Raw genomic sequence first — 22,109 nt, forward strand, 5'->3', positions numbered from 1 at the left:
TTGGGGTGAAATGGAATCTTAGTGTAGTTTTGATTTGCATTTCTCTTATTACTAAAGATGTTGAACATTTTTTCATATATCTGTTGATTGCTTGTAGATCTTCTGTGAAGTGTCTGTTCATTTCCTTAGCCCATTTGTTGATTGGGTTATTTGTATTCTTGGTGTAGAGTTTTTTGAGTTCTTTATATATTCTGGAAATTAGTGCTCTATCTGAAGTATGAGTGGCAAAGATATTCTCCCACTCTGTAGGCTCTCTTCACATTGCTGATAGTTTCCTTTGCTGAGAGAAAGCTATTTAGTTTGAATCTATCCCAGTTATTGATTCTTGCTTTTATTTCTTGTGCTATGGGAGTCCTGTTAAGGAAGTCTGATCCTAAGTCGATATGTTGAAGATTTGGACCTACTTTATCTTCTATAAGATGCAGGGTCTCTGGTCTGATTTCAAGGTCCTTGATCCATTGTGAGTTGATTTTTGTGCAGGGTGAGAGATAGGGGTTTAGTTTCATTCTGTTGCATATGGATTTCCAGTTTTCCCAGCACCATTTGTTGAATAGCCTGCCTTTTCTCCATTGCAAATTTTTGGCACCTTTGTCTAGTATTAGAAAATTGTATTTATTTGGGTTTGTGTCCGTGTCCTCTATTCTGTACCATTGATCTACCTGTCTATTTTGGTGCCAATACCATGCTGTTTTTGTTACTATTGCTTTGTAGTATAGTTGAAGTTCTGGTAATGCGGTACCCCCTGTTTCATTCTTCCTGCTAAGGATTGCTTTAGCTATTCTGGTTTCTTATTCTTCCAGATGAATTTCATGACTGCCTGCTCTATTTCTGTAAGGTATGTCATTGGGATTTTAATTGGAATTGCATTGAATCTGTATAGCAGTTTTGGTAGTATGGCCATTTTGACAATATTAATTCTGCCTATCCAAGAACATGGGAGATCTTTCCATCTTCTAAGGTCTTCCTCACTTTCTTTCTTCAGCGTTTTGTAGTTTTCATTGTAGAGATCTTTTACCTCTTTGGTTAGATTGATACCCAAGTATTTTTTTTTTTTTGAGGCTATTGCAAATGGAGTTGTTTTCCTCATTTCCCTTTCAGCTGTTTCATCGCTTGCATATAAAGATGCTGTAGATTTATGCGTGTTGATTTTATAGCCTGCTATTTTGCTGAATTCATTGATGAGGTCTAGAAGTTTTCTGGAGGAGGTTTTTGGATCCTCTAAATATAGAATCATGTCATCTGCAAATAGTGACAGCTTAAGTTCCTATTTTCCTATTCGTATCCCTTTTAATTTCTTTAGTCTGCCTAATTTGCTCTGGCTAGAGTTTCGAGGACAATGTTGAATAGAAGTGGTGAAAGAGGACATCCCTGTCTTGTTCCTGTTTTTAAAGGGAATGGTTTCAGGTTTTCTCCATTAAGAATGATGTTGGCCATGGGCTTAGCATAAATAGCCTTTACAATGTTCAGGTATGTTCCTGCTATCCCTATTTTTTCTAGTGTTTTGAGCATGAAGGGGTGTTGTATTTTGTCCAACGCTTTTTCTTCATTAATTGAAATAACCATATGATTCTTATCCTTAAGTCTATTGACATGATGGATTACGTTTATTGATTTACGGATGTTAAACCATCCTTGCATTCCAGGAATGAACCCCACTTGATCGTGGTGCACAATTTTCTTAATATGTTTTTGGATACGGTTTGCCAATATTTTGTTAAGGATCTTAGCATCTATATTCATTAAGGATATTGGTCTAAAATTTTCTTTCCTTGATGTGTCTTTTCCTGGTTTGGGTATGAGGGTGATATTAGCTTCATAGAATGAGTTTGGTAGGGTACCCTCCTTTTCTATTTCCTGGAATACTTTGAGAAGTATTGGAATGAGATCTTCTTTGAAGGTCTTGTAGAACTTGGCTGAGAATCCATCTGGTCCTGGGCTTTTCTTGGATGGTAGGTTTTTAATGGCTTCTTCTATTTCATTGCTTGATATTGATCTGTTTAAATCGTGTATGTCCTCCTGGTTCAGTTTGGGAGGAGCATATGTCTCTAGAAATTTGTCAGTGTCTTCAGTAGTTTCTATTTTGTTGGAATACAGATTTTCAAAATAGCTTCTCATTATGTTCTGTATCTCAGTGGTGTCTGTTGTGATATTTCCTTTTGCATCATGTATTTTAGTAATTTGAGTCTTCTCTCTCCTTCTCTTTGTTAGTGTGGCTAAGGGTTTGTGTATTTTGTTTACTTTCTCAAAGAACCAACTTTTTGTTATGTCAATTTTTTGAATAGTTTCTTTTGTTTCAATTTCATTGATTTCAGCTCTGATTTTAATTATGCCCTGTCTTCTACTACTTTTGCTGTTCTTCTGTTCTTCTTTTTCTAGGGCTTTGAGCTGTAATGTTAGGTCATGTAATTGTTGACTTTTCATTTCTTTTCTGGAATGCGCTCCATGCAATGAATTTTCCTCTTAGTACCGCTTTCATAGTGTCCTGGTCATAAATTTCTGAGGAAACTACCGAACTGTTTTCCACAGTGGTTTGCCTGTTTTATATTCCCATTAACAATGGACAGCTTTTCCAGTTTTTCTATATTCTCACCAACATTTGTTGTTGTTTAATTTAAATTATCTTTCCTAGTGGTTATGAAGTGGTCCCTTATTTTGTTTTTTTCGTTTCTATTTCTCTAATGACTAATGATGTTAAGCATCTTTGCATGTGCCTATTGGCCATTTATGTGTCTTTTTTTTGAAGAAATGTCTGTTCTGGTCCTTTGCCCTTTTTGGTTTGGTTAGTTTTGGGGGTTTTGTTTGTTTTTGCTATGCTAGGGATCGAACCCATGGCTTCTTGCATACTAGGCAGGTATTCTACCACTGAGCCACACCTCAGCCCTTTTTTTTTTTTTTTTTTTTTTTTTTTTTTTTTTTTTTTTTTTTGCAGAACTGGGGTTTAAACCCAGTACCTGGTGTGTGCTAGGCAGGTTAGGCAGGTGCTGTACCATGGAGCAACACCCTTAGCCCCTAGACCCATTTTTTATCTCTTTGTCCATTTTTGGATTGGGTTGTTTTTACTTTTGCTGTTGAGTTGTGAGAGTTCTTTGTATATTCAGGATGCTAGACCTTTATCAGCTATGTGTTTTGCAAATATTTTCTCCAAAATATCTGTCAAATAAATAGTTTTTTTCACTTTCTTGATAATGTCCTTTGATGCACAAAAGTTTTAATTTTGATGAAGTTCAGTGTATCTTTTTTTTTTTTTTTTTCCTGTCATTGTTCTTGGTTGGAAGGCAGCTTCTTGCAGGAGAAAGAGCTTTAGAGTTGGGCCGATCTGGAGTTGAAGACTAGTTTGGACTCTTTCGTCCTGAGCAAGGCACTCAACTTTCTGAGCCCAGTTGCATGGTGTGTACGTGGGTGATGATACCACCATGCAGGTGAAAAAGGTCAGAGATCAGATTGGTTAAGGTGCCTAGTACATGATTAAGCACTAACAGACCCTTTGGAAATAGTAAGAGTGTTATAGGATGAGGGAACTTTTCATTCTGTTCTCATTGAAAGCTATTTTTTATTTTTACTTTTAGTTGTTGATGGACCTTTATTTTATTCATTTATTTATATGTGGTGCTGAGAATTGAACTCAGTGCCTCAGACATGTTAGGCAAGCATTCTACCTCTGAACCACAATCCTAACCCTCAAAGCTATTTTGAATCCTAACCTTTTCACAAGAACCTTACCTGTTTAGATTTGGAAACTGGCATTTCAGAATAAAAATCTCAGAACTCTATTCAACTGTCAGCCTCTGAGCTAAAATGAAAATCATTCTATTTTATTTATCAGTTTAAAATGTATTACATGGCCTGCCGTTGTTCTCAGTCTGTTGTTGTCTTTACCCTCTGAGTGTAAATGCACAGTGCTTAGTGAACTGTTTCTTTTAAATGAAATGTACTTTGATAGAACCTTTTATTTTCTTCCCTTTCCCTGTGTTAGTTGAGTTTCTTCTGGTCCATTTTCTTTGTCTCTGTTTAACCCTTTAAGAAATTTGTCGTAGGCATATTTCAAGGAGTCTTGTGTAATTTTGCCTTCTTGCATGTCCTTTTGGTGGTATTTCTTTTTCTTTCTTGTGTATCTGTGTGTGTGTGTGTGTGTGTGTGTGTGTGTGTGTGTGTGTGTGTTTTCAGTACTAGAGATTGAACCCAAGGGCATTTTACCACTGAGCTATATTCCCAGCCCTTTTTATTTTTTATTTTGAGACAGGGTCATGCTAAGTTGCTTAGGGCCTCCCTTAGTTACTAAGGCTGATCTTGAACTTGCAATCCTGCCTCCTCCTGCTGGGATTACAGGTGTGCGCCACCATGCCTGGCATATATCTGTGTTTTTAAAGTGAGGTAGGTATACTCTGGGCATTTGACGTGGGAAGGGTAAGCTGAAAACATCCACTGTGACAGTAGCTGGGGAGTCAAGTGTGTGGCCTTCAGAGAGGGGAGGAGGTTCCTCTATGGTCAGGGCTGTCTCTGTGGCCCATGAGGCCTGTGCTCAGGAGCCCATCTCCAGCTTCAGGTCAGCTATGACTGTGAAGGATGGGTGCCTTGCCAGTTCGTGGTTGGCAGTGCCTAGGGGTGTGTGGAGACATCAGTGTGATGCCTTTCCATTTTGAGATTCATAGCCCTATGTACTGACTGAGGCTTGCTCAAGCTAATGTTTATTATGCTGATTTCTATTGGCTTTTTAGAAAGTTCAACCTATAGAAGTCTGCCAGTTGGCCACCTCTTCTTGCCTTAAGCATTGGGGCGAGAACCTGTATTCCAGTGGCATGTTGTGCTACCTGCAGCCTTCTCTCCCTTATTTCTTTTCAGAGTAACCAACGGGTGGACCTTTATAAGTGGAAAGATGGCACTGGGGAAGTTGGCACAACCTTACAGGGCCATACGCGTGTCATCAGGTAGGCACCAGCCCTCCACAGTGCCTTGGCCTCTCTGTCTTTGGTTAGTGAAATGAAGATGCTGTCCCCCTTGCATGGTGTGACCCTCTGCCTTGCACTGGCCCTGGGACCCAACAAGGAGCTCACAAAGAAACTAAGAACAGCCAGTATTTAGGAAGCATCACCCACGTAGAGGTTGACCCAAATCCCAGAAGACTTAATTCAGCCATCCAGTGTAAGGCAGGGCTGCTGTTTGCCGGAGAAGGCAGAGGAGGAACGCAGGGGAATCCCCAGGGCAGGATCCATGGTGCCTGAGTATGTGGAGACATCAGCAAGCAACAGTAGCCCTCGCCTTTTCCAGCAACTGGGCCACCCGACAGGGCTCCTGCACCACAGTCTATTATCCGTGTGCACAGTTGCCTTCCACTCAGGACCTTCCAGAGTGTTCTTGAGCCACTCTTTCCCTGGGCAACTATTTTTGGGTAGGGAAAACTTTTTCTGGGGAATAGCCTCAGGGAGTTCAGGGGAAGTGAAAGTGACCTGGAAGTGACGACATTGCGAGAGGCATTCTGTGGAGTGACCGCCTTTCTAGGACTGAGCCCCAGGGCTGCTGACTCTCCTGGAAGGTGGTGTGGGAACGTGGCTCTTCACCTCTGCTGAAGAGAGTTGGGTTACCCAAGGTGCCTGTGGTTGAGTCTGACGTAGAAAATGGTAATCAAAAATTACTTCATGTGATTTTCCTGTGTTTTGTCTGTGTCTACTTATTCAGGGAGAGTCCGCTTTAAGTTGTAGTGCTCCATTTATTTTCTGGATGCAGGTGGTAATGCAGTTGGTCACTACAAGGAGAAGAACCCGAATGTTTCCTTCAGAGCTCATGTAACTCTTGTTCATTCCTAAACCACTTTGGAGATCCACAGCCTGAGGTGCATTAAGAAGCGTTGATGGTGACATTCAGAGCCATTGGAGGCTAGATTTACTAGTGCTTTGGAACTAGACACTGAAGCTTTTTTCTTTTTCTTTCTTTCCTTTTTTTTTTTTTTTTTTTTTTTTTGTTGTTCTGTTTATTTCTTCTGTCCTAGCGACTTGGACTGGGCAGTGTTTGAGCCAGATCTCCTGGTCACCAGCTCGGTGGACACCTACATCTACATTTGGGATATCAAGTAAGAACAATGAGAAGGCTTAACCACTTGTTTGTGGGGTTATTGGGGACCTTCATTTTAGAGATTATGTCTTAGTTTGGTTTCCTCTAGATGCAGATCCTGAAACAAGGATTTGGGTTCAAGTACATTATGTAGGAGATGACAGAAGTGTGGGCAGGGGATGAAGAAGAGAGGCAGGTGGGGAAGGCTATGAAGCGAGGGAGCACGCTCCTCTGGGTGCCAGCATGAACAGGTAAAGCGGAATCATTGGGGGGTGCTTGGTGCTGGTGCAGAATTCCCTCCTCAGAAGCTTCCCACTGAGGGCCAAGGAAGCGTGTCTGACTCTGCAGTCATTGGTGAAGGCTGCCTCCAGGGGTCTGAATTCCCTGCATTTCAGGCCTGTCAGAGTTCTGCAGAGCAGGCCTCAGCAACCAGGGAAGTCCCCTTGGCAAAGCAACACAGTTGCTGCATTTGGAAGTTGAGCTGGAGTTCATTGATGTGGCGGGGGACAGTGACGGGTCACTGCCACACATCTGTTCAGCTCCTCACTGCCTCTTTGTGAAGCTTCAGCTCCATGTCTGTCAAATGGGACCTAAGGGCCACCTCCCAGCGTTATACCTCATGACAGAAAGAGTAAAGGAGCTCCTACCCCTGGCTTGGCACATCAGAAGTACGGTGTTTCTGCCAGGTATGGTGCACACACCTGTAATCCAGGGTACTCAGGAGGCTGAGGTGGAAGGATGGTGAAGCTGAGCCCAGCATAGGTAACACAGCAAGACTCTGTCTCAAAACAAAATAGAACAGTGTCCCTTTGTCCTATGGTTAGATCTGGTTGCTCTGAGGGAGTAGTCTGTAGAGACCCTTTCCCCTAGCTAGGTTGCTCTGCTTCCCTCTTGGTGGTAACTTTGGACTGTTTTACCCCAAAGGCTGGCCTATAGGCAGAAGACAAGCCAGGTATTGGGGTGGAACTGACCTGCCAGACCAGCAAAGTGACTCTGAGGGAGTGAGGAGCCTGTATCTGACTTTGACCATTTGCTGCAGACAGTTTAGCCCCATGGAGCCCATTGGTCTAAAGGCAGTGCCAGGGGAGACATTCTTGAGTTCAGTGGAAGGTAGAAGCTCTTAAGCAAGTCCTCAGGGAGCTGTGGGCAAGAGTGGAGTGTGCCTCCTTTACATAAAATGAGTGTTTTCATGATTTAAAGTCCTGAGCTCACATTCTTTCTTATTTAAATAGTAAACCAGAGCTGGAGATTTGCCTTCATTGGCCTCCTTGGCCCCAGGGTGCCACACAGTTCTATCATTGTACCACTGATGGAGAAATTGCCCCTCTGATTATTATTGTTTCTCCTCCTCCTCCTCTTTCCCCTTCCCCTTCCTCTTCTTCCTCTTCCTAGTAGTAGTAGTAGTAGTAGTAGTAGTAGTAGTAGTAGTAGTAGTACTGGATATTGAACCCAGGGGCACCCTACCACCAAGCTATATCCCCAGGCCTTTTTATTTTTTTCTCTGAGCAGAGTCTTGCTAAGTTGCCCAGGCTGGCCTGGAACTTGCGATCCTCCTACCTCAGCTGCCCAAATTGCTGGGGTTACAGGCGTGCACCACACCTGGCACCCCTCTGACTTTATAGTGAACTATGGAATCTCTCTCTGAGAGTCTTATTGTAACCAGAGTTGTTGTTTTTTATGCAGTAAAAAACTCACAATGCAAAATTTATCATCTTGACCATTTTTGAATATACAGTTCCGTAGCATAATGCATTTTTACACTGTTGGTGCAGCAGGTCTCCAGAACTTCTTATAAAACTAAAACTCTGTCCACATTAAACAATTTCCCATTCCCTCCTTTACCCAGCCCTTGGCAACAATGCTGCTTTCTGTTAAGCAAACTTTGACTACTGTAATTAACTCATGTGAGTGGAATCTTCTAAGCTTATCATTTTGTCACTGGCTTATTTCACTTACATTATGTCCTTGAGGTTCGCCCTGTAATGGCATACACCAGAATTTCCTTCTTTTTTTAAGGCGAATAATATTCCTTTATGTGGACATACCACATTTTGTCTATTGCTTCTGCGCCTAGGCTATTGGGAACAACAAGAGAAGATTTGTTTTTGTTTTTGTTTTTGTACCAGGGATTAAACCCAGGGTGCTTAACCACTGAGCCATATCCCCAGACCTTTTTATTTTTAGTTTTGAGACAGAGTCTCACTAAGTTGCTTAGGGCCTTGCTAAGTTGCCTAGGCAGGCTTTGCCTCAGCCTTCCAAGTCGCTGGGATTAAAGGTGTGCACCACTATGTCTGGAAGCAGAGAAGTTTTATAATCCACCTTTGAAATGCCGTTGGGAAGGTTCTTGGAGTTTCACTGCCATGACTGTCACATGTTGCCTCTAGGAGTAATAACCCCAGAAGGGGATTCTTTGACTTCTTCTCCTCCATATCAGGGCTACCCAGGCCATGCTAAATCATGTGATCTTTTTTGTGGATTCAACTGTTTGATTTGAAATTCAAACTCAGCCTCAGTTGAAGTGGCTTGGGAAAGTTCATCTATCTTGAGGGAAAATAGGTTTCTCTTTACACGTCTTTTTAAGGCCCTCACAGCAGATCTAACTCAAGATTCCCAGGAGAAGAAAGTGAAGAAAATATGTGCAGAGAGTAAAAAGCACCAGATGGCTGGGGCAGATAATTGGGCATTTGACTTCTGATTTTTATGTTTCAGAGACACGAGGAAACCTACCGTTGCACTGTCCGCTGTAGGTGAGTATGTTTGTCCCCTGGCATGTCTTCATTCCATTGCTTCCTGTTCTTTGCCCTTTCATGGCTTCTCCAATCTGACCACCCATGTCCTATGTTCTGCTGGGTGGGATTGCAAGTCCCACATTGCAAAGTGCTAGCTTTACTCAGGTTGCTCCTGACCCTAACCCTCACTTACCCTAACATACCCCTAACCCTCCCCTAGCCCTCTCCCTACCCCGCTGCCACCTACCCCTGGGCTAGTAACTGCCATGTGTTTGTCATCAAACTTCCAGTCTCATTTCATCTTTACCTCTATCCACTGCCCCACCCACCACCCTCATTTCCTTTGTGATTATTTTGAGCAAGACTTAGGTGTTATACCATTTATTCAATACATATTTTATTATGTATTTTAAAAGAAGAATCCCTAAAAATGAAAGTAATCACTGTACCATTAACATACTTAAGTTTTAATAATGGCTTCTTAGTATCATCAGATATCTGAGAAGTATTCAAGTTTCCCCAATAGTCTTTTTCTGAATTTCTCAGTTGTTGTCTCTGTTTCTCCTTCTCTCTCTCTTTTAAATTGGTGCTGGGGATCAAACCCAGGGCCTCATGCATGCTAAGCACACTCTTTACCCCTAGCCCATCGCTCTCTCCTCTCTTTCTCTCTCTCTCTCTCTTTTTTTTTTGGCTATGGATTGAACTCAGCAGCACTCTACAACAGAGTCACATCCCCAGTCCTTTTTATTTTGTATTTTGAGACAGGGTCTTGATAGTTTTCTTAGGGCCTTGCTAAATTGCTGAGGCTGGCCTCAAACTTGCAATCCTACTGTCTCAGCCTCCCAATGCTGGGATTATAGGCATGTGCTTTTGTGCCCTGCCCATCTCTCTTTCTTTTAAAAAAAAAAAAAAGTGTTGTTTGAGTCAGAATTAAAAGAAAGTCTGTACTTCAGGTGATTGATACATTTCTCATCTTTTTTAGTTGGTAGTTATTTGGGCTTATTTGTTCTTTTCCTACTTAGTGAAGAAACCAGATTGTCTTGTGCTTTCTCCACAATCTAGATTACACTGATTGTGTCCCTGTGGTGTCATTTGACATGGATGAATCGAGTCTTTGAAATCACTTTCTGATCTACCTGTTGTTGTTGCTTAGTTGGAGCTATTTTGGGAACTCTCATTTGGGCTGTGAGGGAATATTCCCCCTGTTCCCCTGAGTAGAATGTGGCTTTGAAACTGGTGTAACTTACATAGCGATGAAGCCCAGTCACTAGTATTTTGGAATCCTTTATAAAAACATATATTTTCTGTCTCTTAAATCCTGTTTCTTTGTATCTTCTTGATACACCTGAATACCCATTTGGTGTTTGTTCTAAAATGGTTACATGATTCTTCATTCCTCTGCACCCTTACATCTCATTATTTAGACATTTACCATGCTGATTGTATTTAAGCTGCTCTCTAGCTGATCTGTGTTATGTACGATCCATGGTATATATATGATATCACAGACATGGTCTCTAACCTCATGGTGTCTATACTTGTGCATTACAGGCTTTTGTGCCTGAGCCAAGGAGATGCTTAATAAATACTTGTTGTTAGCCAGGTGTGGTGGTGCATGCCTTTTAATCCCAGCAGGATTGAGAGGTTGAGGCAGGAGGATCTCAAATTTGAGGCCAGCTTGGGCAACTTAAAACCTGTCTCAAAATAAAATGAAAAGGCTTGGGTGTAGCTCAATGATAGAGCACCCCTGGGTTCAATCCCTAGTACTGCAGGGCAAAAAAAAAAAGGAGAAAAAAAAGTTTGTGGCACAGATAAACATAGGAATCAAGCACCTGAGCTATGCTAGGTGCTTAAGGCTCTGATCTGGTGCCTGACTCTAGGCACTTATCTGAGACAAATCTTGACTGCCAAAGACATACAACTGAATAAAAATACGAATGGTCTGTAAATGCCTAAATCACATTCCCCTCACTTCATTACTTATACCTACAGATTTCTAAGTTAGATTGGTTTTAGAGAAACCCTAAAAAATGAGTCATTTTTTCCAGCCCACTTGTTCTGATTGCTTTCTTTTCTTATAACAGGTTCTAAAAAAATAGAGGTAGGAGATTCCTTTCCTTTTTGTACCTCAATGAGGTTTCTCAGTGGTGTCAGAATTACCCTGGGAGAAAAAGGCAAATGATAGGCTTGTGATTCTTTATAAGCTGCTCCATTTAACATTCCCAAGAGGTGCAGCCTTGGCTAGCACCTGCTCCCCAGAGTCCATGGTCCCCATCTGTCAGTGAGCACAGTGCTGATGCCCTTTGAGGGGTCAGTGAGAGCATGTCTCTGTGTGCTCCAGAGTGCTCTCTGCTCTGTGTGAGCCCAAGTTGGATTGAGGGTTCCCAGAACCTTTTGGGAGCATTTGTGTTCTGATGGGACCCCACTGGGAAAGGCATGTTCATTGTCATGTAAGTAACTGTCCAGAGGAGATGGAGCGAGACCTTCTCTAGCTGGGCCCTTTCTTGCAAAGAAACTGACTCTCCTTCATGAGGTACCACCTTGGATCGTCTTTGGTGTTCTCCAGCTTTTATTCTTGGCTATTTAGGGTGCCCTGTGTCTTGAGAGAAAGCAAGACAAATTGGGGAGCAGGGGGATAGAGGCGGTTGGGTAACAGGTACCAGAACCTAGTTAAATAGGAGGATAAGTTCTAGTGTTTCATATCATGGTAGGGCGACTATAGGTTACAACAATTTATTTGTGTTTTATGAAGAGCCAGAACCAGAGGCATTTGAAAATCCCCATCACAAAGAAGAGATAAATGATTATGGATATGGAAATCTGATTATCCTGATTTGATCATTATACATTATATGTATCTATCAAATTATCACACTGTACCCCATAAATATGCATACTTAAAAATAAATTAAGCTGGGTGTGGTGATACACACCTTTAATCCCAGCGACTGGGGGCACTGAGGCAGGAGGATCAAAAGTTCAAAATTAGTCTCAGCAACTTAGTGAGACCCTGTCTCAAAATTTAAAAAAAAAATTAAAAAGTACTAGGGATGTAGCTTAGTGGTAAAGTTCTCCTGTGTTCAGTCCCAGTACCCCCCCCCAAAAATATAAATAAATAAATAAATAAAATAAATAAGTAAATAAAGATTCTTTAGTGAACCTAAAACAAATAAAAACAACAAAACAGCTGGAGAGGGGACTGCAGGGAAAGAAAAGAACAAACAAGACAAATGAACACTTCTCCAGACCCATCACAAGATATCCGTGGGCAAGGACAGACTCTGGCCTTTACTCTTTCCTGTTAGGTTCTGGGCTTCTTGGATCAAGTTGTTCTCAGAGCCCTGCACCTGCTGGGTCTCCCCAGGAATGGTCACCTAGCCAAAGGGAAAGGTGGCACAGCAGTCCTGTCAGTTGAGGTGTGGGCAAAGGTGAGAAGAGGCAGGAAGGAGGGCCAGCAGTGTGATGCTGGTTTACCTTGATGGACTTGGTTCATTTTACAGGACTTAGCTAGAAATGTCACTGTGTCCCAGTTTGCGCTGTCTCAGCCCGTCCTGGCATCTCTCATTGTGCCTCCCTGTCTTAGGTTCTCCCCCCCCACCCCCCTCTCTTTTTGGTTGTTGATGGACACCATACCTTTATTTTATCTATTTATTTTTAAGTGGTACTGAGGATCGAATCCCTGCCTCCCATGTGCTAGTCAAGCGCTTTGCCACTGAGCTACAATCCCAGCCCTGTAGGTTCTCTTCTGACACTGTTCTTGCCTCTCCGGATTGGCACAGAGGGTAAAGGACTGAGTTCACACCATCTTGACCCCCAGGCCCAGGGCCAGTGGCCTCTCTATCTGCTGATGGAGAGACAAGAGTCCTTGGGAACCCAGAACCTCTGAGAGCAGAATGGGACCACTCTGGGGCTGACTCTTCAGCTGGGCTTTGGCTTGAGGCCATTTTTTTAAGACTGACCCTCAAAAACAACAAGTATGACTAAGGGTGGAACAGAGCCACCACAGAGCTGAGGCTCTTTGGTGTGCTGGGGACGAGGAGGGCTCAGGTTGCAGTGTGAGTCAGTTACCAACCAGTGCTCCACTTGGTCAGTACTCAGCTGCCAGTCCCCTAAGAAGCTACATTTTTCTGTTGATTCTGCTCGGAGTAACGTGGATTTTTTCTGGAATTATTTCCTTGGTTAGGTGACTCTGATCCTGTTTCCGTGTGCTGATTCACTTCTTTTCGACTACTTTTTATCTATAATGGTGGAGCTGGTACAGTCATAGGAACTGGAAGGATTCTGTGCTCATTTGACCAGAGCTCATTGTCCCCCTCCCCTGGACGGCTTCACTCTGCTTCAGAAGGCAGTGAGGGCAGCAGCTTTCTCCTCCTGGTTTTTCTTTGCAGCTGGTGCCTCCCAGGTCAAATGGAATAAAAAAAACGCCAACTGCCTTGCCACCAGCCATGATGGTGATGTACGGATATGGGATAAGCGGGTGAGTAACCTTTCGCCTTTGTAGTTGGTCTTTAGTCCCTCCTAGAGGGTTTCAAGAGGATGTTCTGAGTCTAGGGCTTGTCTTAGCAATCTGGAGGATTCTGCAGCATGGCAAATTGTCATTTCAAACTCATACTACCAGATAGCATTTTCTTTTTAATCAAATTGATGTTGAAGAAAGGTAGGGGAGTGGGGCATTGTGATCAGAGGTTAAGACAATGAATTTGACCAGACCCTATGTTAGAGCCCCATTGTGCTGCTCCTCAGTAGGATTGTCAGGTAAGCCACCACAACTGCACTTGGTTTCTTTATCTTCCAAGTAAAGATAATAATAGTGTATCATTGAGGTCAAGCCCTGGGGACCCAACACTGTTCTACCTACAGTGATCCGCAGATTTCTGATCCCTATCCCTGTTGGAATGTGACTATTTACTCCAAGGTGTAGACCATACTGAATACTTCAATATAGATCAATGAGGCAAGGGACTTTTATACTCAGTGCCATCCCCCCAGAAGTCTAGATAGCCACCCAGCTTCAAAATAACCTTCAGGTTGATCACATATTCCTGCTGCTGTGAACTCTGCCTGTGCACCAATAGGGCCCTGGGTGTAATGGGAAGTCAGTTGGAAGTTTCCTATGTTGGCATCATTGAGAATATGATATATGGAAAGGGCTCCCCAGCATCTTACTGCCAGGTAGATGGATAATCATAGAGCAGTCAGCTTTTTAAGACCTGGAATGTAAATACTGCCCCCTGCTTTGTGAAACCTGAGGTTAGAGATCCTCAGAATTTTGCAGGGAGGGCTTATTCATGGAGGTCCCAACCCAGGTGCTGATTGTAAAATCTCAGCATCGCTTCTGGTCATACAGGAAATAGAATATTGTGGTACATTTGGAAGGGAAGAGGGAAGTGAAGCTGAGATTGGGTATGGCAGACCCTTCCTGTCTGTTGGATTAGACTGCAGGACCTGCTGGCAATACAGTGTGCTGGCAAAAGCCCCTGCCTTAGGCAGCTCTTAGAACAGGTGATTTTATAGGGGTTGCACAGGGGCATCTTCAGTGTGTTAGTTTCTGTCTTCTCTCTCTCTCTCTTTTTTTTCTCTATTTATTTATTTATTTTGATTCATTGTACACAAATGGGGTACAACTGTTGTTTCTCTGATTGTACATGAAGTAGAGTTGCACCATTTGTGTAATTGTCTTCTGTCTCTTTAGCCCAATCTGGTAAGGTCCATTTTCCCTTTTGTTTCTTAAATTGGTGATTGGCTTTATTCAATTTGTCATTAGAATAGCATTTCAAAATTCAAATGGTTTGCATAGAATACATCTAGTTAGTTTGCAGTGCTTTAATATTTGCCTTAGATTGACTCCAGAGCGGTAGGCAGTGTAAGCAATTTTGCATTTCACCCTGAACTCTAGCAGTATGTTTTCCTTACCTTTTTTTTAAAATAATTTTTATTTTAGTTGTAGATGGGCACAATACCTTTATTTTATTTATTTATTTTTATAAGGTACTGAAGATAAACCCAGTGCTTCACACATGCAAGGCAAATGCTGTACCACTGAGCCACAACCCCAGCCCATGCTTTCCTTATCGTAAAAGAACAGAGTGTTAGGTATTTCTTTCTAATCTCCCAATTGTTCCACTGATATCACTAGCTGTCTCTGCCTTTTTATCTATTTGGTTGAAAGGACTTTAGTTTGTTTTTGTTTTGTTTTCCTGTTGATACTTAGGACTTCTTGTTCAGGTGGGTTGTAAACTTGACTGTATTTTCACTTCTCTGGCACTTTCCAGTGTAAAGCAGCCCTGATGACAGCAAGCATCAAAAGCCTAAAAAGTGCAGGGGCAGTAGTGACACTGGATTTCCACCCAGGCTCACGGGTGACTAATAGCACTACCTGGGCTTCGGTGTTGTTCTAGGAGTGTCACATGTGTGGATTAGTTCTCTTTGTAATTAGCCTTTCCAGTAGGGACTGTTTTGATCCCTGTTCACAGAAGGGTAAACTGAGGCCCACTTTGTTGTCAGGATTTGAACTGAGTGCACCTGGAGTCTGTACTCTTAACTCATAGATTGATGCTAGTTACAGAAGTGCTTGTTTCTCCTTGTAGAGGAAATAAAAAGAAAAAACTGAAAATCATTCATACCCTTAGTACCCAGATATAAATGCTAATATTTTGGGGTTTTTGTTCCTGTGCATTTTTAAAAACATAGTTTGTCATATTGCTTATATACTCGTATGTACTTTTTTCACTTAACATTATAACTGATGCATTTTCTACATATTACAAGCTCTAAGTATAACTTTTAGTGGCTATATCATCTTCTGTCACACAGTTATAGTATAATTGGTTTAATTGAATTATTTCTCACTTAACTGTTTTTAGGTGGTTCCTGGTATTCTAGTATTCTAAATAATACCAGAATGAACATCTTTTATACAAAAGGTTTTTGTGAATTTGGATTATTCTGCTAAGAAAGGAAAAAAATTAAGTGTCAGGATAACTCTTGCTGAATTTTTTTCCAATAAAGGTTATACTATTTTATACATTTTTTTAAAATTTATTTTTATTGTAAACAAATGGGATACATGTTGTTTCTGTTTGTTTGTACATGGAGTAACAGCATATCATTTGCATATTCATTTACATAGAGTAAATGTATTCATTCTGTTATTTTTTTCCTTCCCCCAACCCCTCCCATCTCTCTTTTCCCTCTATACAGTCCCTCCTTCCTCCATTCTTGCCCCACTCCCACCCCCCATTACATGTCATCATCCGCTTATCAGTGAGATCATTTGCCTTTGGATTTTTGAGATTGGCTTATCTCACTTAACATGATATTCTCCAATTTCATCGAATTTGCCTGCAAATGCCATAATTTTATCATTCTTTATAGCTGAGTAATATTCCATTGTGTGTGTGTGTGTGTGTGTGTGTGTGTGTGTGTGTGTGTATATACACACACCACAGTTTCTTTATCTATTCATCAATTGAAGGGCATCTAGGTTGGTTCCATAGTCTGGCTATTGTGAATTGAGCAGCTATGAACATTGATGTGGCTGTATCTCTGTAGTATGCTGATTTTAAGTCCTTTGGGTATAGGCCAAGGAGTGGGATAGCTGGGTCAAACGGTAGGTCCATTCCAAGTTTTCTAAGGAATCTCCACACTGATTTCCAGAGTAGCTGCACTAATTTGCAGCCCCACCAGCAATGTATGAGTGTACCTTTTCCCCCACATTCTCGCCAACACCTATTGTTGCTTGTATTCTTGATAATCGCCATTCTAATTGGGGTGAGATGGAATCTTAAGGTGGTTTTGATTTGCATTTCTCTTATTACTAAAGATGTTGACATTTTTCATATGTTTGTTGATTGCTTGTAGATCTTCTTCTGTGAAGTGTCTATTCATTTCCTTAGCCCATTTGTTGATTGGGTTATTTGTATTCTTGGTGTAGAGTTTTTTGAGTTCTTTATATATTCTGGAAATTAGTGCTCTATCTGAAGTATGAGTGGCAAAGATATTCTCCCACTCTGTAGGCTCTCTCTTCACATTGCTGATAGTTTCCTTTGCTGAGAGAAAGCTATTTAGTTTGAATCTATCCCAGTTATTGATTCTTGCTTTTATTTCTTGTGCTATGGGAGTCCTGTTAAGGAAGTCTGATCCTAAGTCGATATGTTGAAGATTTGGACCTACTTTATCTTCTATAAGATGCAGGGTCTCTGGTCTGATTTCAAGGTCCTTGATCCATTGTGAGTTGATTTTTGTGCAGGGTGAGAGATAGGGGTTTAGTTTCATTCTGTTGCATATGGATTTCCAGTTTTCCCAGCACCATTTGTTGAATAGCCTGCCTTTTCTCCATTGCAAATTTTTGGCCCCTTTGTCTAGTATGAGAAAATTGTATTTATTTGGGTTTGTGTCCGTGTCCTCTATTCTGTACCATTGATCTACCTGTCTATTTTGGTGCCAATACCATGCTGTTTTTGTTACTATTGCTTTGTAGTATAGTTGAAGTTCTGGTAATGCGGTACCCCCTGTTTCATTCTTCCTGCTAAGGATTGCTTTAGCTATTCTGGTTTCTTATTCTTCCAGATGAATTTCATGACTGCCTGCTCTATTTCTGTAAGGTATGTCATTGGGATTTTAATTGGAATTGCATTGAATCTGTATAGCAGTTTTGGTAGTATGGCCATTTTGACAATATTAATTCTGCCTATCCAAGAACATGGGAGATCTTTCCATCTTCTAAGGTCTTCCTCACTTTCTTTCTTCAGCGTTTTGTAGTTTTCATTGTAGAGATATTTTACCTCTTTGGTTAGATTGATGCCCAAGTTTTTTTTTTTTTTTTTGAGGCTATTGCAAATGGAGTTGTTTTCCTCATTTCCCTTTCAGCTGTTTTGTCGCTAGCATATAAAAATGCTTTAGATTTATGCGTGTTGATTTTATAGCCTGCTATTTTGCTGAATTCATTGATGAGGTCTAGAAGTTTTCTGGAGGAGGTTTTTGGATCCTCTAAATATAGAATCATGTCATCCACAAATAGTGCAGCTTAAGTTCCTCTTTTCCTATTCGTATCCCTTTAATTTCTTTAGTCTGCCTAATTGCTCTGGCTAGAGTTTCGAGGACAATGTTGAATAGAAGTGGTGAAAGAGGACATCCCTGTCTTGTTCCCGTTTTTAAAGGGAATGGTTTCAGTTTTTCTCCATTAAGAATGATGTTGGCCATGGGCTTAGCATAAATAGCCTTTACAATGTTCAGGTATGTTCCTGCTATCCCTATTTTTTCTAGTGTTTTGAGCATGAAGGGGTGTTGTATTTTGTCCAACGCTTTTTCTTCATTAATTGAAATAACCATATGATTCTTATCCTTAAGTCTATTGACATGATGGATTACGTTTATTGATTTACGAATGTTGAACCATCCTTGCATTCCAGGGATGAACCCCACTTGATTGTGGTGCACGATTTTCTTAATATGTTTTTGGATACGGTTTGCCAATATTTTGTTAAGGATCTTCGCATCTATATTCATCAAGGATATTGGTCTAAAATTTTCTTTCCTTGATGTGTCTTTTCCTGGTTTGGGTATGAGGGTGATACTAGCTTCATAGAATGAGTTTGGTAGGGTACCCTCCTTTTCTGTTTCCTGGAATACTTTGAGAAGTATTGGAATGAGATCTTCTTTGAAGGTCTTGTAGAACTCGGCTGAGAATTCGTCTGGTCCTGGGCTTTTCTTGGATGGTAGATTTTTAATGGCGTCTTCTATTTCGTTGCTTGATATTGATCTGTTTAAATTGTGTATGTCCTACTGGTTCAGTTTGGGCGGAGCATACGTCTCTAGAAATTTGTCAATGTCTTCGGTAATTTCTATTTTGTTTGAATACAGATTTTCAAAGTAGCTTCTCATTATGTTCTGTATCTCAGTGGTGTCTGTCGTGATATTTCCTTTTGCATCATGTATTTTAGTAATTTGAGTCTTCTCTCTCCTTCTCTTTGTTAGTGTGGCTAAGGGTTTGTGTATTTTGTTTACTTTCTCAAAGAACCAACTTTTTGTTTTGTCAATTTTTTGAATTGTTTCTTTTGTTTCAATTTCATTGATTTCAGCTCTGATTTTAATTATTTCCTGTCTTCTACTACTTTTGCTGTTCTTCTGTTCTTCTTTTTCTAGGGCTTTGAGCTGTAATGTTAGGTCATGTAATTGTTGACTTTTCATTCTTTTCTGGAATGCACTCCATGCAATGAATTTTCCTCTTAGTACCACTTTCATAGTGTCCCAGAGATTTTGATATGTTGTATCGTCATTCTCATTGACCTCTAAGAATTTTTTAATCTCTTCCCTGATATTTTTTGTTATCCATGTTTCATTCAATTTTATACATTTATTAGTGGTGACAAATACAGCCTCAATGGCATTGAATATTATTTACAAACATCTTCTAATTTGATAGTAAAAAAAAATCTTATTTTAATATACATTGCCGAGGTTTCTTTCTGAGATGATTCATTTTATATATGCTGATCAACAGTTTTGTCAGTGTGCATTCATTCTGTTTGGGATCTTAGTGCTTAATCACTGTACAATTGATGATTTCACCATCATGGTTGAGGTTGGGTCCCGTTGGATGCCACAGCCCCTCTGGTGGGTGATTGTGAGGAAGGGGAGTGACAGTGATCAGATTGCACTGTCCTGGTAAAGAGCACCTACTACCTGTATTGTTCCTAGAAGTCATGCCTCGGGCCGGATTGTAGAACTAGGCTGACAGCATGTGAAGGAGAGCCAGAGAGGTCTTTTGTTTGTTTGGCTTGAACAAAAGAAAATGGGGTTTCCAAAGGGCAGAGAGTATCCGGCAGTATTTTTGTACCCCTCTGGCACCCAACCCACTGTCACATGGTAGACACTCAATGAGTTCTTTTAAACTGCCAAACTCAGTGCCAATCTGTTGCAGAAACCCAGTACAGCAGTGGAATATCTAGCAGCCCACCTCTCCAAAATCCACGGCCTGGACTGGCACCCAGACAGCGAGCACATTCTCGCTACCTCCAGTCAAGACAACTCTGTCAAGGTGAGTGTGCCCACTGCGGGGTGGCTGGAGGAGCTGTGTTTGGGAAGTGTCAGAGATGTGTGACAGCACTGGGGAAGAAAAGCTAGGGTGTGTTAGAGCATTCTCTGCACACTTCCCGGGTGCAAGTGCCTCTCGAAGAGCCGTGAAACTAAACCTGGTCGTAAGAACCTGCAGGAGTGAGGCTGTGGCATCTGCCTGAGATGCTTCTTAGAATTTGTTGAGAAGATTTTCTTTGCCTCTGTGAAATAAGTCAGAGATCAAAGAATTTAGACAGTGAAAGAAGTTTACTTGCTAGGAAGTCAGATATGTACAGAGATCTAAGTAAAGAAGAAAAGCCTGCAAAATTGTTAAGGTTGCCAAGTTTACAATCAATCTGTTCATGGTAGAAAAACAGCAGTTTTCTCCTGTGATTATCACATCTGCAAAAATGATGACATCTCAGACATCAGCATTGCAAAAGTCAGGGATGGACTTGTCTCGCTAGGTATTCTCTAGCTTACAGGAAGTGCCCAAGGCTTTACTCGCATCAGTGACCCAGTTATGGTTTATCTCAGAGCACAGTGTTTCTTGTTTGCCCTTCCCCACTGTGGGCTGTGCTTTGTACCCTTGATCAGAAAGGTGGCAGGAGAGGGTCCCTAAGGACGGAGATTTAACCACAAAAGTTGGTTTAGCAATTGAGTGATTCAGCATCATTAATTTAATGCTTTATTTACACAGCTGTGTACAGTCTTTCAGTATGTTTAGCAAAACTGGAGTCGTGCATAAGGCTTTACAAGTTAACTTCTGTCTTGAGGTTTATAATTCTTCTGGAGTTCTAGTTGGTTTTTGTTTGTTTGTTTTCATGCTACTGGGGATTGAACCCAGGGATTTGTGTCTGCTCTGCGGGCACTCTATCACTGAGCTACTTCCTCAGCCCTTTTATATTTTTTTATTTTGGGACAGAGTCTCCCCAAGTTGTCCAGGCTGGTCTTACACTTGTGAGCCTCCTGCCTCAGCCTCCCCAATAGCTGGAATTGCAGGTGTGCGCCCCCAGCACCTGGGTGTAATTTATTCTCATGTGCCAGAAGTGGCTTGTTTGGTTTTGTTTATTTGTTGTATTGGGGTTTTTGTCCCACATCCCCATCAGCTTATCTCCCATGTTCAGGAACCAGAAACCATCCAATTCTAAATTTGAAAAAGAGATTGAGAACATCTGTTCTATGGTTGTTGTAAAGATTAAATGGGATCAGAAACTTAGTTTTAAATATATGTCTGAAACGCAGTAAGTAGGGCATTTCAGCTATTATTATTAAATTACTTACATTGGTATAAAAGCAATATAGGATCAAAACTTGTCCCTCTAACCTTTCAACTACAAAGGTCATTTAATAGGCAGGTTGCCTGATAATGATCTGTCCCAACTGGTGGTCCTGGTGAGGTCCAGAAATTCTCCTATAATGTTTATAAATGTAAAAGGGAGACTCTTCTTGTCTGTCACAGTAGCATATTTATGGGGGAGGAACTAAAAATACACTATTGAAATGTTTCTTTGGAGGATAAAAAGCAATGAGTTTGGAGTTTTTAAAATGGCATTTATTTCATAAATTATCTTTTTTTCCCTCTAGTTCTGGGATTACCGCCAGCCTCGGAAATACCTCAACATTCTCCCTTGCCAGGTGCCTGTCTGGAAGGCCAGATACACAGTGAGTGAGATACCCCTTCTCTGGCTCGGAAACTTCCTGTTGGAGTTCTGGACACAGGAGACTAGGGGACATTTTCTCTTTAGTTTTATTTTGTGAGGCAGTTTTCTCTTTCTGTCTTAGTTTGGGGTACAGTAAATGTGGTAATGATGGCATAAATGCTGTTAACCCTTTTTTGAGAGGGGGTGTACTAGAAATTGAATTCAGGGGCATTGGACCACTGAGCCACATTCCCAGCCCTATTTTGTATTTTATTTAGAGACAGGGTCTCACTGATTTGCTTAGCGCCATGCTGTTGCTGAGGCTGGCTTTGAACTTGAGATCTTCTTGCCTCAGCCTCCTGATTTTAATTTCTTAAAATTTACTCTTGGAAGTTTGGATAGGTTCTGCATTAGAATTGCTGACCACCTAACTCAACAGACAATCTGGGTGGTGTGAAGGTGTCCACCAGGGAGGGCCATAGGGAAGATGGAGAAGAGGGTTGAGGAGCTGGAAGCCAATGAACTATGAAGGAAAGAACTCTGACTTTAAAACTCAGAAGACCTGGGTTGGGGCTCGGCTCTGCCATTTAATTTTTGTGTGAGCCTTGAACAAGCCACTTGATTTTGAACAGAAATT

At 41.3% G+C, this 22,109-nt stretch overlaps 1 protein-coding gene across 10 annotated transcripts in view; it reads left to right on the top strand.

Moving 5' to 3' along the window:
• The window catches only part of WDR59 (WD repeat domain 59), a 79,217-nt gene that overhangs the window by 21,600 nt on the left and 35,508 nt on the right, over nucleotides 1-22,109 (top strand). For 9 of the 10 annotated variants that reach the window (XR_013760562.1, XR_013760563.1, XM_079119653.1 and 6 more), the window contains exons 4-9: nucleotides 4,840-4,925; nucleotides 5,984-6,064; nucleotides 8,755-8,792; nucleotides 13,163-13,251; nucleotides 19,696-19,812; nucleotides 21,417-21,494. Coding sequence is in view for 8 of the 10 variants with exons in the window: in XM_079119653.1 (XP_078975779.1) it covers nucleotides 4,840-4,925; nucleotides 5,984-6,064; nucleotides 8,755-8,792; nucleotides 13,163-13,251; nucleotides 19,696-19,812; nucleotides 21,417-21,494 (489 nt within the window). In the remaining 2 variants the exon portion in view is untranslated. The remainder of the gene's footprint in view (nucleotides 1-4,839; nucleotides 4,926-5,983; nucleotides 6,065-8,754; nucleotides 8,793-13,162; nucleotides 13,252-19,695; nucleotides 19,813-21,416; nucleotides 21,495-22,109) is intronic. The other variant, XM_079119655.1, reaches the window with a different exon arrangement.

The sequence above is a fragment of the Sciurus vulgaris genome, assembly GCF_902686455.1.
Source record: "Sciurus vulgaris genome assembly, chromosome: 17".
NCBI lineage: Eukaryota > Metazoa > Chordata > Mammalia > Rodentia > Sciuridae > Sciurus > Sciurus vulgaris.